At 43.0% G+C, this 14,555-nt stretch overlaps 1 protein-coding gene across 9 annotated transcripts in view; it reads left to right on the forward strand.

The window, feature by feature from the left end:
• Positions 1 to 14,555, forward strand: part of LOC124174822 (Down syndrome cell adhesion molecule-like protein Dscam2) — a 114,569-nt gene that overhangs the window by 44,587 nt on the left and 55,427 nt on the right. For all 9 annotated transcript variants that reach the window (XR_006869009.1, XR_006869010.1, XR_006869011.1 and 6 more), the window contains exons 2-3: positions 9,420 to 9,767; positions 13,090 to 13,254. Coding sequence is in view for 6 of the 9 variants with exons in the window: in XM_046554345.1 (XP_046410301.1) it covers positions 9,420 to 9,767; positions 13,090 to 13,254 (513 nt within the window). In the remaining 3 variants the exon portion in view is untranslated. The remainder of the gene's footprint in view (positions 1 to 9,419; positions 9,768 to 13,089; positions 13,255 to 14,555) is intronic.

The following is a 14,555-nucleotide window of genomic DNA, read 5'->3' on the forward strand; positions in this document are numbered from 1 at the left end:
CACACATATACTCGGCATTTTCATTGACACCTGAAGGCTTCTTCCCCTCGTAAAAGATTCGACAAAACGCAGGAAGCTTACGAATTTCGGCAGTCCCGTGTTAAAAAGTAGGGAACACGTGCGTAGAAAATGAAACGAAAAACATGACGGGAAAAAGATTCTCGTTCACTTGACTCACCGATGCCTACGGTGGTCGTATAGCCTTTGTCACACGCGTATAGGCACGGCGTACACGCACACAATGGGACAGCTGACAAAAGGCAATTGGGGCCAATAGGGTAGTGGCGTGTACTGGTCAGTCCGAGAGTCCGGTGGAGGATTGAAGAGGACAGGACAGGACAAGCGACGTGACGCGATGCGACGAACGAGAGGCCTGAAGAGCAAAGTGCGGCTGCATTGATTGCGGTCATTGTTGCCGGACGCAAATATGCGTACTCTGTCCCATACCCACTACCCCAGACGGTTCCATTCACAAAATATGGATGCCAAGCCTGGGTCACGGGTGTCATTCGGCGTATATACAATGTTGTATATGTACTATATATGGCTGTATATAGTGGACGGATGGATTGCGCTCTGACCTCTCCGCGCCTAAGCCAACGATGCAGAGCGGGGATCAAACGGGAATTGAGGGTTGGCGACGGGGTGATGAATAGTCGTTGAAGGTGACGATCTCTTGACCCATGGAATCTCCGTCCACACGTGTTATGCGAAAACATGTCAGCTGGTCCTCTGAATCACCGTCTCTGGTAGAATTCGCAGCAAGGATTGGATGCGCGTTGTTTATACGCTTCTGGTAATTATCACACGTGAGAAGTTGAGCTGTGTATTTCCGAAAGTTCACTATCATTCGCTCTGAAACCGAGACGATGTGTCTATTCTGAAAAATATCCAAAAGCCCGGAGCTCGGCCAACATTCGATGTTACCGCGTGGTATCTTCACACCATCATCATCGTCGATTTCAGCATTGAAAAGTGCAAATAATGTGAAATTGAAAACTAAAGCAAGTTTTCGAAATAGTACGCAGTATCCTGTACGTAGTACAGTAGAGTCTTGAAGAAAATTTCCAAACAATCGAAAGTGCGCAGAATTCAACTTCGTTGTGAGCCGTTCATCGCGTCGACGTGAGCGCGTTAGGGACTTGAGTAACGGAGTTCATATAATTGTTCTAACCACGATTGAAAGGTAGTTATCAGTTTCTCCATCGTCTGATCGTTTTCCGCCCATCTCAGTGAGCCATGACTTTGCAGATGTGAGAGAGTTCGCTTCTCGCACCCACACCGACGGCTCCGACGTCTGCTACACCCCGTTGACTGTGCTATACGACTCCTAGAGGAGATGGCGTTATAACTGAGTTATAGAGCTGATCGCAATCGAGCCCCATTCACACCAGACCCCTCGAGTGCCATGTCTCGCGTTTTCAGTAAAATGTGGACGGGATTCATCCGCGATGGTATCGTCTCGTTTGAAGGGTCGCTGCTAATAGCATCTGCTCACATCCCACACATGCCACCAAATGTTACGGCCGTGCTGCTAATCCCACGAACAAGTTAATAAACGATTAGTTGTTGGTTGGACAGTGATTGACTTGGTCCAATATCAAGAAAAAGTTCCTTGACACCTCGGAAAGAAAACGGAATCCGCCAGTAGTATTTTTGTTTCCATTTTTCTCGCGGCTGACCTGAGGCTGAGTAGCAGCAGGTATGTTAATAGTTTTGTTGAAACTGCTTTCCTACGTTGTCTGTATATAAACAAGATTATGGATGGATTTTTGGGCCAGTTGCTGATGTTTGTAAAATGTCTATTTCTGTTCAACGTTTTGATGTTTTTTTTTCTTAAGCTGCAGCCATACAACGGATGACAATGTTGACGAAGACAAACTCTCGCAGAGGGCGTATATATATACCTGTCTCGGTAATCTCCATATTATAAAAAGCGTAAGCGCTTTCAATTTCTCGAGAAGTAGCGGCGGGAGGGAGAAAAGATAAGAGGAACCTGGAAGCATTTTAGAGGGTGTCCTTGTCGTCTTCATTTCCTGGACGGTTCCCCGTCCTCTCGGTTAGCCATTCTCTCATCTCCGTGACACCGAGTACTCCAGAGCCACGACCTCCGGGCACCAGCCGCCCTCGACTCCCCTCAGCGTCGACCCTGTTCTCAACGTCGGCTCGACATTTTAAAACATTCTAAAAGCCAGCCAAGTTTTGAAATAAAAACGCCAACCTCCGGGGCTGTATTTGCAACTCTACCAACCAGCGGTACCGGCTTTGTTCCTCAGGGGCAGCAAAACGCTCCGAACTTGGAATCAGTTAAAAGCTACTCCCAGACTTTTGAGGAAAATGAGAAAACTACGCGTAGCTTCTACCTATTACCAACCGGACGACTATATACGTATCAATGTGAACAGAAAAATGACAAAGCAGCCCAGGCAAACTTTTCCTACTGATCTTGCACGGATGAAATCTGTCTGTCTGTGAACTCCAGTCATCCACTGAAAAAGTAAAGTTAGACCATTAAAAGAACTCTGTATCCATCGACTATTGTTTACAAATTACAACAATACGGTGAATATACTTTCAACGAATTTCTTAGGTAGTAGACAAACATTGGCAATAAATCCATCATCCTCTCGAACAACCAGACACGTGGAGCAGGTGGATCTTTTTTGTTATCATAAAAAGCAAAACTGAGCTGTGCAAGCACGTATAATGTATGCGTTGGACAAACAACCACGGGATCTGTCGGTGGGCCGATCCGTCTGGGACAAATCACCACCACAGAATTCAGTTTGAATTTCGAGGCAGGATGCAGCTACAGATTTATAAATCAGTGCACGTGTTACGCAACCTCCAGTGTTAAGTCTGCTAACTTGTTAAAAAGATTGTCGTTTTTTCTTCTACCAGTTTGTGTCACGTTATACGCAAGTTATGCGAGTGGTGCATTTTTTCATGCCACTAGTTTTTCACACGTGAAGCAAACGATATGAATTTGTGTTAAACATCTTTTTGAAATAAGAAAAAGGAGATAAAAATCAAACGCAAGTGTACGAAGACAGCGATCATGCGAACGCCATACAGGCGGACACGCTTCGCGTTATCGTCAAATTGAAGTGGTCGAAACTCGTAGTCGAAAATAGAGATAATTCGGAGTACAGGTGAAGATTTGAAGCGGGTGATTAGTCACGAATTAGCAGGGTACTGCTGCAGACGGTACTGTGGGGGGCATTGTTTCCTGAAGTAGATAATCGCCGGTCCTCACCGACACACAGGTGAGGGTAACAAAGGGTATCGACCCACGGGGCGACGGCTCTGCGACACTGCTGAGGCATGCATCTTACACTCGTTTACGTCTTGAGCACGTCTTGTGCCAACCTGCATACGATAGCTCTTTCCGCCTTCCCGAGTATTTCGGCCTTTCCCTCATTTGCGAGAGCTCGAGTCGTCTGACTAGCGTCCCTTGCTTCGCGGCCCATCGCATCAAAGGACCCACTTTGTTCGAAAGACATGTTAATACTTGCAAAGTAACGACCTGGTAAATAGTCTAGGCCGGATTTGTACGCACCAAATGGATTCGCTCGAGACTAGTTAACGGATTTTAACAACGATCATCACCCATGGTCTTCCTCATTACGGTGCTCTGACTGTCCCTTCGGAAAAGTATGCCGTCAAGAGCAGTTTGGAGCCGATAAAGTCGAGATGTACCTAAAAATAGTTCCCTTCATCCGATTATCACAGATTTACATTACAGAGAGTTAGATGAAGCTTCCGTATACCTATAAACGTTACGTCAAGGTGGATGGATAGAAAGGAAACGAGTAGATTATTAATGCAAGCTCGATATTCACGTGCCATCTTCCAGTCTCGGTTTCGCAAGGAAGAAAGAGAGTGTAATTAATTGAAAGTAAACTCTCTATGTAAACTCGACTGGTACGCGTCGGCGACCAGGCAAAGTATATTCGTCGTTACGTCGATCCACGATTGATGCCGAGCAGCTGGGACGCGTACTACATCCACCGACTATATACCACCTGCCATTTTCTCTCAGGATCAAGTAATTGCCATCTTGATTCGATCGGCAAACACTGTCTCGTAGGCACGAACTGCCACCGTTATACCCGCCCATCTACTACCCAACTACACACCATCCCCAGTCCCGTTCTCATCGTCCTCAACTCCAAGTTCGCAAATTCAATCTTACTATCCAACCAAATCCAGCTCACTATGTATACGCTAGGACCCTGTCCCTATCCTGCACCCACCCACCTTCTGCCATTGAGTTTGCGGAGTTTCCATTCAAAGTTATGCCTCCAGAATGCCGAATTATACTATACATTTAGCGCGACAGGGTCACTCTGGCTCACTGACCTCGCGCGAGCGATTCACTTCCCAGACTTTAACTTGGTCATACTTTGTCGTCCTTGGAATCCAAGTCAAACCGAGCGCTGGTGCTGGATATACGTCGAGGCAACGATCCACCGTTTCGGTTACAACTTGTTTAAGATGTTCATAGACTGATCAGTTTGCGAAATTATATCGTAGGTAGGTTGAAGCATGGTCAAATCTGTCAACAACGCTGAAGAGTACCTCATCTTCGTTCAGACTAGCGATAAATTATGGTTGATAATGAACTCAAAAGCGTGTTCCTGAACTGCAAAGAAGAAAGTATCCAAACTAATTTGGAGTTGAAAAATTGATAAACAATTCACTTTTTTTTTTCAGCGAAATTTGAAACGATTTTATTTTGCATTGGTTAAAAAAAATTGATGCCTAGGTTGAAACAGGTACGGCGAAGCTCGGATCATTGAACGGCGATGTGATGTTGGATAAAATCAGAATTGAAAAAATCCTCTGGGGTATGTGGAGAGCAGGAATCTGAGCTGTGGGTCGCAAGACGGGATGGCATTTATGAATAATGTATTCATTCCGTCAGCTAAGGGGAAAATTCTAGGAGCAGAGGTAGAAGAGAGAGAGAGAGACAGAGAGAGATTGTTCCAAAGAGAAAAATGATCTAATATAACGTATAGTTACGTACATCAGGCTAAATTTATACTTCGAGCGAAAAGAAAATGTCAACCTTTAATGATAACCATTTGACAAAAATTAGTGGGAGATTTTTCGCCAGTTGAGATGGATTATAATTGGAAAATAGAAAGACTATGAAAGTGCATAAAATAGCCGCATACCTCTGCATTCTGATAGAAAGCAGCCTCTATTTGCATTTTGGCCGGAGCTTAGCGTACCTGAATTATGTAACCAATCGGCTGTGCCGCAGAACCGTTCGCGTAGGTAAGCCCTGGTAATGCAATTAATAATAATTTGCCAGCCGGCGTAAGCCTTCCCGATTACCAGGCTTACTCGACCGAAATGATAATTGCAATCTATTGCCTCGCTTCAATGCGCTCGATAAAGAACAGTTCGACGCTTGCGTTCATTTTGAACATAAATTGGAGGCGGAAGGATCTTTAATAGCTATTGATTTTTTTTCTCTTATTCGATCTTATCTGCGCATATACTTTATATGAAACATTAAAATGAATTTTGAAAAGAAGAATTATTCGGGCGTAAAATTAAGAAAAATGAGGTAACGCCTCGCGAGACAAGAATAAATTCTTACCTCGACGAGAATCAATTCGGTGGTCGTATAAAATCATGCAAACAACACCCGGTGGCAACGTTGCCGAGAACTTTATCCTCCAGAATTGAAGAATAACTCGAAGTAGCCTCATCTACATCGAAATGTGTTTCGGATACTGCCTTCGGCTGAAAAAAAAAAAAAAAACAGGTAGCGGACCGTGAAGGTAGATCGAACAAGGCGCGAGGTGGTTTAGGATAAGAGGTCCTATCCAGGACCTTGTAGGTTCGGGGCTTGGGGCAACCTGAGGTTCAATGGAAATACATAATTGATAAAGGATTGCCAGAGAGCAAAGAAAATGACGGTGCGAGAACGAAAAACTCCAGGCAGCTATTCAAGCCATCCGCCATCGAATTTTTCCATCCCTATCGGACGTTGGTATTGCTAAGGCAATGATTGAATTGCGATGAAGAGGAAATAAATAAAAAAAAAGAAAAAAACAGCACCACTCGGAGTTCGTTTATTCGTTTTTCGGTTCATCCTGTTGAACTCGCGCCATTGTCAACCGCGAGTTCCAACGTCGGAGCTCTGAACAAAACGAGCACGATGTCTATCAGGGTAGACATAAGTAGCTTGGACAAGGAATCGAAGAGGGTTTCGGAGCCGGCAGACAGGGCGGGAAGAAACGGAAGGATGGATGATGGATGAAAGACACAAACGAGAAGGACTTCGCGTTGGGTTGGAAGTTTGATCAATCATAGCCTCCGGACTGATTATACGCCGACTAACGTTCTTCTTGGCGAGTAGAGAAGAGAGCGCGGCGGTGTAGAAAGAAAAAAGGGAAACGCGGAGAGAGGGAACGGGAAAAAAAGAACCGACGAACAATGCCAGACACCCGTGACAAAACGAGCCCCAATTAGAGCTGCCGCTCCGTTTCGATCACCCCTCGATGCTGTCCTAATCCCAACGCACGGTGCGTGGAGTTAAGGTGTTACAGTGTTCTGCAAAAAATGTCGTGAAAAATTGCGAATACAATATTTTAGGATACAAGTGAAGGAACACTTTCCGGGAAAGATACGGATGCCTGTCAATTTTGCAAAATTCACTCCCTGTGCGACGCAGGCACTTCGATACAAGATAGGCACCGCCATTTGATATTTCTACACGAGCTTGACAAGAGACAGAAGCTTTTGACTCCACGAATTTTCATCCCCGTCTCTCGCCTAATTCGAGAATCGAGCTTTTCACTTTCTCGTTCGCGGCTCCCTCAGCCGATGGGATCTTATCTGATTGCGAGGTTTCTCCCCCTCGTTTTGCGGGGGTGAGACCAACCCTATACCCTTGCCGAAGAATAATGTGATTTGAATACACCGTAGAACGGGACCGATTACTGGAGACCGCTGTTTTACGAGACCCAGACCCTGTAAACTAGAATCTGGGGCACGACCTTTTTCTCGATGAATTGTCGAACTGCGTATCCGGTTTTCAAATGGGATTTCAATTGTCCCGGACACGACCGAATTACGATCGTTTGAGTATCCTGGTTGAAAAATGGTATTGGGAGAAACATTCAGCCAACAGATGTTTCTTGTCGACTCAAGGTGATTCGCCAGGATAAGTTTCATTTACCTCACGCGGTGACAATGATCTGCCTTCCAAAAACTTCCTCCTCGCGAATGAATCAGTGGATTTCCGTTTTAAGTATACGTACTTAATCATTTTGACGCAGGGAAATTCACCCATGTATTGTACAGTAGACGTACACATCCTCGGACCCTCATCTCGATTTGGTCGCAGGTTGTTCCCGAAGGGTTTTAGGACAATACCACTCACCTCCTTTAATGACTCGTGAAATTGTTGGTGAAAAGTATCCTTATCCGACAGGAACTCACCGTCGCTGTGTGGCACAATCTATTACAAGCCACACCACTTCAGCTTCAACGAGTTACAAGTACAACATATTAAACATGGAATCTGCGACGGTTTAAGTGCTGCAAAAAATCACTCTTTTCACGAAGTCGATTTCTAACTTCCGGTTCCTCTGTTTTTCAAGATAAAAAAGAATTTATCGTGATCATCCCGAAAACGAAAAGCTTAATTTACAATAGACTTTAACGTTTCGAGATCTGGAAAATCATCTCCGACCATTTTCGGATTGACAACTGTGTCTGTGTGGATATTTATACATGCGTCTGGTCAATTTTTTTGTCCGACGATACCATTTGGCTTTCATCGGTTCACTACTTTTTCAATTATTTAAATAACAAAATTCCACAAACCTAATATCTTGAGAACGAATGAATGGATTCAAATGAAAATAGGTACGACAAAGTTTTTTGGTTCGCTGATCACGTATCCAATGTCATACTTCCAAAATTTGTAATGGTGGATCCATTGCAGTGGTTCAAAATATTAAAAATAAAAAATCGTCATAATTTCATGTAACATGGTATCTGAGTGATTTTAAATCGTTAATCAAAAATCTAAATTTCTAGCTCCAAATTTGAATTGGATATTATTTCTTTTTTTTTTTACTGGGCATAAACTTGGAACCTGCAGTGCGAGAACGGGAAGCTCGAGAGCTGGCTCATAGCCAGCCCAAAACCGCTTGTTTTCCTCGTTATTACGTAACGGCGTTTGCAGAGAGGAAGAGAGCGCGAGAGTTTGACAGGGGTGCAGGGGGACGGGGGCGAAACAAGCCTAAAACAAAATACCGGGGGTATAGCGACACCATAAATCTCTGCCTACCTCGCTCTCTCCTTCTCTCTCGCTTTCTCATCTTTTTTCGGGGTTGAAAAATATACGGTCCAGGTATGAATGTAAATGACGTACGATTAATAACCTACGAAAAAAGCACGCCGAGTTCTAATTAATGACAGTGGAGATTCGGATAGGTACATATCGCAACTGGAAATAAATTTTTGCGAACAAAAAAAGATGGACGAATGTGTGTATTTTTTTTTTTTCGAACCCACGGTGTTTCCGTTATGGAAAACACCTGTCGGTCTAACTTTGTAATTATTTTTCGAACAACGAAATTTTGCAGACTTATGAAACCCATTCAAGTTTATTTGTAACTCAGACAAAAATAAAGAACTTGACAATATTTTATTGAAAGAAATGAGTTGCCATAATTTTTCGCTGTATAAAACTCTTGGCAAAAGATGAAAGAAAAAAAGTTGCTCTTGTTCTAATCCTTTTGGTTCAAACCGAAAACTTCTCTTTCCTTTACAAAAAAAAAAAAAAAAATCATTCAGTCAGCGTTGAATTCTCTATAAACAATGCTAAAGCTCGGCTCAACGCTTTGAAGTTTGAAAACGTTGCCAAAAGGCATAGAACGAGTATAATTTATCACAATCAGCCTTAAAGCCTGACGTTCTCTAAGGCTGGCTAAACCACCCCCCCAGCCACCCGTATCCAAACCCAGACAAGCTTTCAAGGGATGAAAAAGCTGCTCAAACTTTTCGCACCAATTAAGATAACCGAGATTTTTCAACTTCTCGGCTCGCGTTACGTCATCCCCTTAAATCGCGAATCGTCATTTGCATTATGCACACGAATCTAAAGATATAAAGCTGATGCCAGAAGCCAAGTGGAATAATTCGCAATCAGTGATGTTTTCACGCCCAAGATTGTGCGATTAAAGAAAAATGTCAGTCACTACGCTTGCCTGCTCCTTATTTTCATGGAAACGTCAAACTTGGTACATCTATAACTCTAACTTGAAGCTTGATACTTTAAAGTAAAAGCTGATCCCTGTGCACCCTCTCGACATGTATGTGTCTAAAAAATTCCCTTCACACCCTTGGAAAGACTTCGACTAACGTTGGGTTATTATTTCCGAATACAGCAGGGGCGGCGGCGGCGGCGACTTTGGTCGGTGGCTTTGACGCTCATCTCCGAGGACCGAGTTTCCTCATCGAGCCCCAGTCAAGAATTGAATTCTCAAACTCAAGTGGTGCCTGGCTCGACTGCGCAGCGTCCGGAAGTCCGCTACCAAACATCGATTGGGTTACAGCCGACGGACTTCCCGCCAGTGACGTTCCCGGTGTCCGGAGGGTACTCAGGAATGGCACCCTCGTTCTACTTCCGTTTCCGGCCGCGGCCTACAGGCAGGATGTACACAGCACCGCCTATAGATGTGTCGCCAGCAACACCGTTGGCAGAGTCTTGACCCGAGACGTTCAAGTCAGAGCCGGTGAGTCCTGCTTTGATCTTCGCCATTTTAATAGCGACAGATTTCAGGGAGAGACTTTTTCCCCGCGGAAATACCACAGCTTCGAAATACTCGAGCAGCTGTATTATTCTGTTCGAAAATCATAGCGAGCAATGTCTGTAACGCATTTTATCCCCTTGAGAAGGCTGCAGGTTATTAAAATTGTCAGACGTTGATCATTTATCATATTATCATAACCGTGAGCTACGAAGATTTTTGGTATATACGCAAAAACGAAAGATACCGGAATCATAAGCAAATGCTGGAAAATTATTGAAAATCTCGTAGATTTGAGCGATTTTTATCTACGATGGCTACTTTTGCTCAGAAGATCATTTTCTACGAACTCACTGCAAAAACTTTTTTTTCATCATCTTGGTGACCTTGAGTAATTAATTTTACAACATTGCATCGTTGTTGATCACGATCTGCAAATGGAAGTATTAAGTTTGCTGTTGAAAAATGAGAAAATCTGTTTTAGGGGCTATGAAGAAAAATAGTTCTCTTAACAAAATGAGCCGTTGTAGAGTGTAATCGTACAAATCTACCCAATTCTTCAGAATGTTGAAATGATTTGAACAGGGTCATCAACATTCAACATGTGAGCTTTTGTTTACATTTCGAATATTTGTTGTTTCTGTATTTTCAAAAAAATCTTTGTATCTTACGAATACATAACAATTTGATAAGTACTCAACGCGTGACTATTTCGTAGTAAAATAATTATCAAAGATTCTCGATTTTTGGCCATCTGTAACCTCCTCAAGATCGCGGGATCCAAATAGAAGTCAACCTCACGTGACCAGAATCAAAATGATCAAGTTGAAATACTTTCGAAAATATATTTCAATTATCACTGGTCAGCTACCAAGCTTGAAGGATACTTTTCGTTTGGCAAATCCTATGAAATAGCCAAGGGAAGTTTTCGGTGCAACGATAGATTTTGCTGACCATCCACTTTGGCAGCCATTGGAATGAATATTTTCATGCTGTGACAAAGCGATTAGAAAACCAGCGAGTCTCTACGCTGACCCAACACCAGCAGCGGGAAGCGGCGTAACGGGGAGCGGGTTAATTACCTTTTTTAAAACGCAATCTGAATGCAAATCCGGACCGCCTGTGAGCACGCTCGAGATTTCCTGAACCAAATACCGCTTTCGTATATAAACTAGATTAAGAAGGGAGTCTAGTTACGATTATAACTTTATATACTTCATCCCCCGCGGTTCTTTCAGGGTACATTTTTGTTCTTTAATTCTCTGATCTTGGCGCTCCGCAGATTCCAGAGGGGTAATAATTGATCCGTGAAAACAATTGCGCAGAAATTTTCAACCGCATCTCGGTCAACGGTACATTGAAAATTCTCTGGAATAGAAAACCGAGTGCTCGCATCGATTAATTACCTAGACGTCAAATGGAAATGGTTAAAACGAACAAAATTTCATAGTATATACGGCTAGAGAAGAAATTTATGACTGCCGAGCTTTTAGCCCGTTTGACACATTCTTATTAGACCATTTTTCCTGCAGCGCGAAAAGATTGCTCGAGGATATAAACGCCCCTGGCTAGCATCCAAGAATGCAATAATTATTTTTACCGGTGGGACAGAGGATTGGCCTCGGTCGAAACTCAATTTCCTAAAGCCATAAAAATATGTAGGAACATTAAGAGCTGGCAGTCAATGAAACGTCGTAAAAATGGAAGCGAAAAACAGCACATGGTACCTCGGATTAACGACTCCGACGTTTCGTACTTTTGCCCTCGTCCTTCCTTTCTCGGTATGGAAGCTTCCTTTTTCTCACATTTGTACAACGCTAACGCCGTAAGTAAGCCGGTTAGTCCGATTCTTTGCACGAATTTGTAAATTCCTATACATTGATCCTCTGATTGGTACCTCAACTCAAAAAATCGTACGTCACACGTGAGGTGATTCCAGAAAAAATTTAACCGCTGTTCACCGATTTCTGCTGAAAAAGATCTACGAAAGATCGAAAAATGCAAGAACTATATGAACCATTCTAAATCAATGTCGAAGCTCGTAATTCCGACTCACGGATATCATATTTTTGTATTTTACAAAGATCTCCGTCACTTACAAATCCAATAATTTGACAAATAGGTGCATAAAATATGAAAAGCCTAAAACGTATCGACTTCGGGTGAACCAATCCCCAAAAGCTCGAGCACAAAACATCATCCCTTATCAATACACCATGAGAATCATTTATACCCACGTGTAAATCCGTGGCGAAACAGAGACGTTGAAGATCCGTGGATGTGACGCTAATCCAGGTCCAGAACTTGTACACGGTACGTATGCACCCTACAAGGATCCCTTTAGCGCTTCGAGCTCCGTTTGTCCTGGGGACTTGGAGGGCTGAGGATGGCGCAAGGTACAGACACAAACAACCGCCCACCAATGGTACGAAACCCAGTTCTGAACAGGAGGAAACACAGTAGCATTTCGAGCCCTGGATGTTCACTTGAGAGATGTCGTGGTATCGGATTCCTGGTAGGATCCCAGAGTGTCAGGCGTTGGTCTGGCCCCGTTACTGCGGCATCACGTCACACCGTGTTACCCCTGAGGGATCTGCCGAAGCGTCACTACCTCCCATTGTCTCTTTCCCTTCGCCTCGCTTCCTCCTTCACTGTACCCATAAACCATTATGAGATACATACACGTGGGTAGGTGCTTCTCGTCGTACCTGTGAGACGAACGAAGACGAAGAAGAAAAAAGACGGCGAATAAAAAACGACACACGACGACATACTTCCATTCTAGATCGAAGGACTTCGCAACGATGACGTTCCGACTCGGAGGAAGAGGACGGACCCGGAAATGGTTGGATCATGATTCAATCAGCCAGGATCCGCTGAACTGGACCGAACTATAACTTTGTTTCGTTAGGATATCGTAAACGTGTTTTTCAATTTACCTTCCTCCCTTTTCACGGATGAATTTTTCAAACAGGCTTTATCGGTGGGTGACCGGAGTGTCGAAGACGTTGGGTGTGCTTTTGAACAGAGCTTCTGCGCAAACATCTTGTCCTCTGTCTGCTTGCTTCGAGAACTCATATTCTCGGAAGCAATTACGAGATAAGAAATTGATGTATCAAATTATCAGTCGGCGAATCGTTGAACCGATTAATTGATAACGGGAAGAGAGACACAGCTTTCTTGGTTATTCCTCGAGCTGTAAATCTGTCGCTAATTAATCCGAGGATTTCTTGGAAACTGTAAAATAATATCTTTTTCTTCTTCTCTCTCTCTCTCTCTCTCTCTTTCTCTCTCCGTCTCTCGCCAGTCGTCGCCCAGGCCTACAAGGTAGACGTCGAAGTAATGGGCGGTGCTTCCAGAGGATGTACAGCTGTTCTACGCTGCGTTATCCCGAGCTTTGTTAAGGACTTGGTTCGCGTTGTCTCCTGGCTCCAGGAACCCTCCTTCTATATCTACCCTTCGCTCCAAGGAGGTGAGTATAACAGCTATTCCTAATCGTACCGACAATTTTCGACACGTTTTACGAAACAATGACGATAATCGTCATCAGATTTCTACCGCAATTTTCAAACTGCTTTTCCTCAACTCAAGGTACAATTATTACCAACACTTTAACGACGATACTTGGTACGGGGAATTTCATACAAATAATGTCATTTGTTCACGGTGAAGAATTACGCGGTGAAAGGAAATATATATATATATAAAAACAGGAATGCGGGTTTTAAACATTCAGCTTTACGATTGCATCTAGTCAACTTATTTAAACCAGTAAACATTATTTAAAACTACTTTTGTTTTATCTTGATAGAAAGGCTGTATAATATTTGTTAATGATTTTCAATACACGAAGGGGAGGAGAGTAAAAATTATATCAAGGATAAAAATCGTTTCATTTAATTTTTAATTCCTTTGTGCTGCCGAATTGTAGTACAGTGCAGGCAGAGTACAACAATATTCTTTCCCACTCGAGATATTTCTCGTTCCTCGTGAAAAGCGTTGAAAAGTTGTAGGAAAATGGAAATGGCAGGGGTTAAAAAAAAAAAAAGAAGAGGCAGAAAAAAAAATTTCCAACTACGCGCTGCATTGAAACAAACTTCCGGAACACTCCTGATATATTATATGAATTTTTATGAATAGCCGCGTATAACGAGAGGGATTTGAAAACGTGAGAGATATTTTTCCAAGGAAAATATTGACGTTAGAATCGTTAAAGCAAATCTCCGCTATTCCTTTTCTCAATGCGGCTCGTTGCCTATATATTTATATAATACGAGTTCTCGCTATGAATCCTGCAGCTTTCCGATTCAATATTTTCAACAAAGACGAACACGGGACTAAATAAAATAAAAGCCGTTTCTTCTCTCAGTGGATAAGGTAGGGTAATGTGAAAATCAATATTTACAGGATTTTATTTCTTACTTTACCGTAGCGGAGAGATTATTTTACCTAATCAAATATAATCGTTGATATTTCACTTTCAACTAAACTTGTACTGTAGTTCATTTTTCAACTAGACTGAAGTTTGATCTATGTTTAGTTGATAGATTTTTTGTATAAAAAAAAAGGTTATTCTCAGCACCATGAGGCTAGTGAAGAGTAATAATTATAATCACCTCGCTGCCTGAGAACGCGAGTGAATTGAATACGAGATCGTATTAACAGCCGAAACGTAATTACACGACGATACCGGCAAAGGGGGGGGGGGGGGGGGGGGGGGGGAGGATAGAACCTAAAAGGACCTTGCGGAGGGTGTAGGTCGAATCTTTGGAA

This window comes from Neodiprion fabricii, chromosome 2 (genome assembly GCF_021155785.1).
Source record: "Neodiprion fabricii isolate iyNeoFabr1 chromosome 2, iyNeoFabr1.1, whole genome shotgun sequence".
In the NCBI taxonomy this organism is placed as follows: domain Eukaryota; kingdom Metazoa; phylum Arthropoda; class Insecta; order Hymenoptera; family Diprionidae; genus Neodiprion; species Neodiprion fabricii.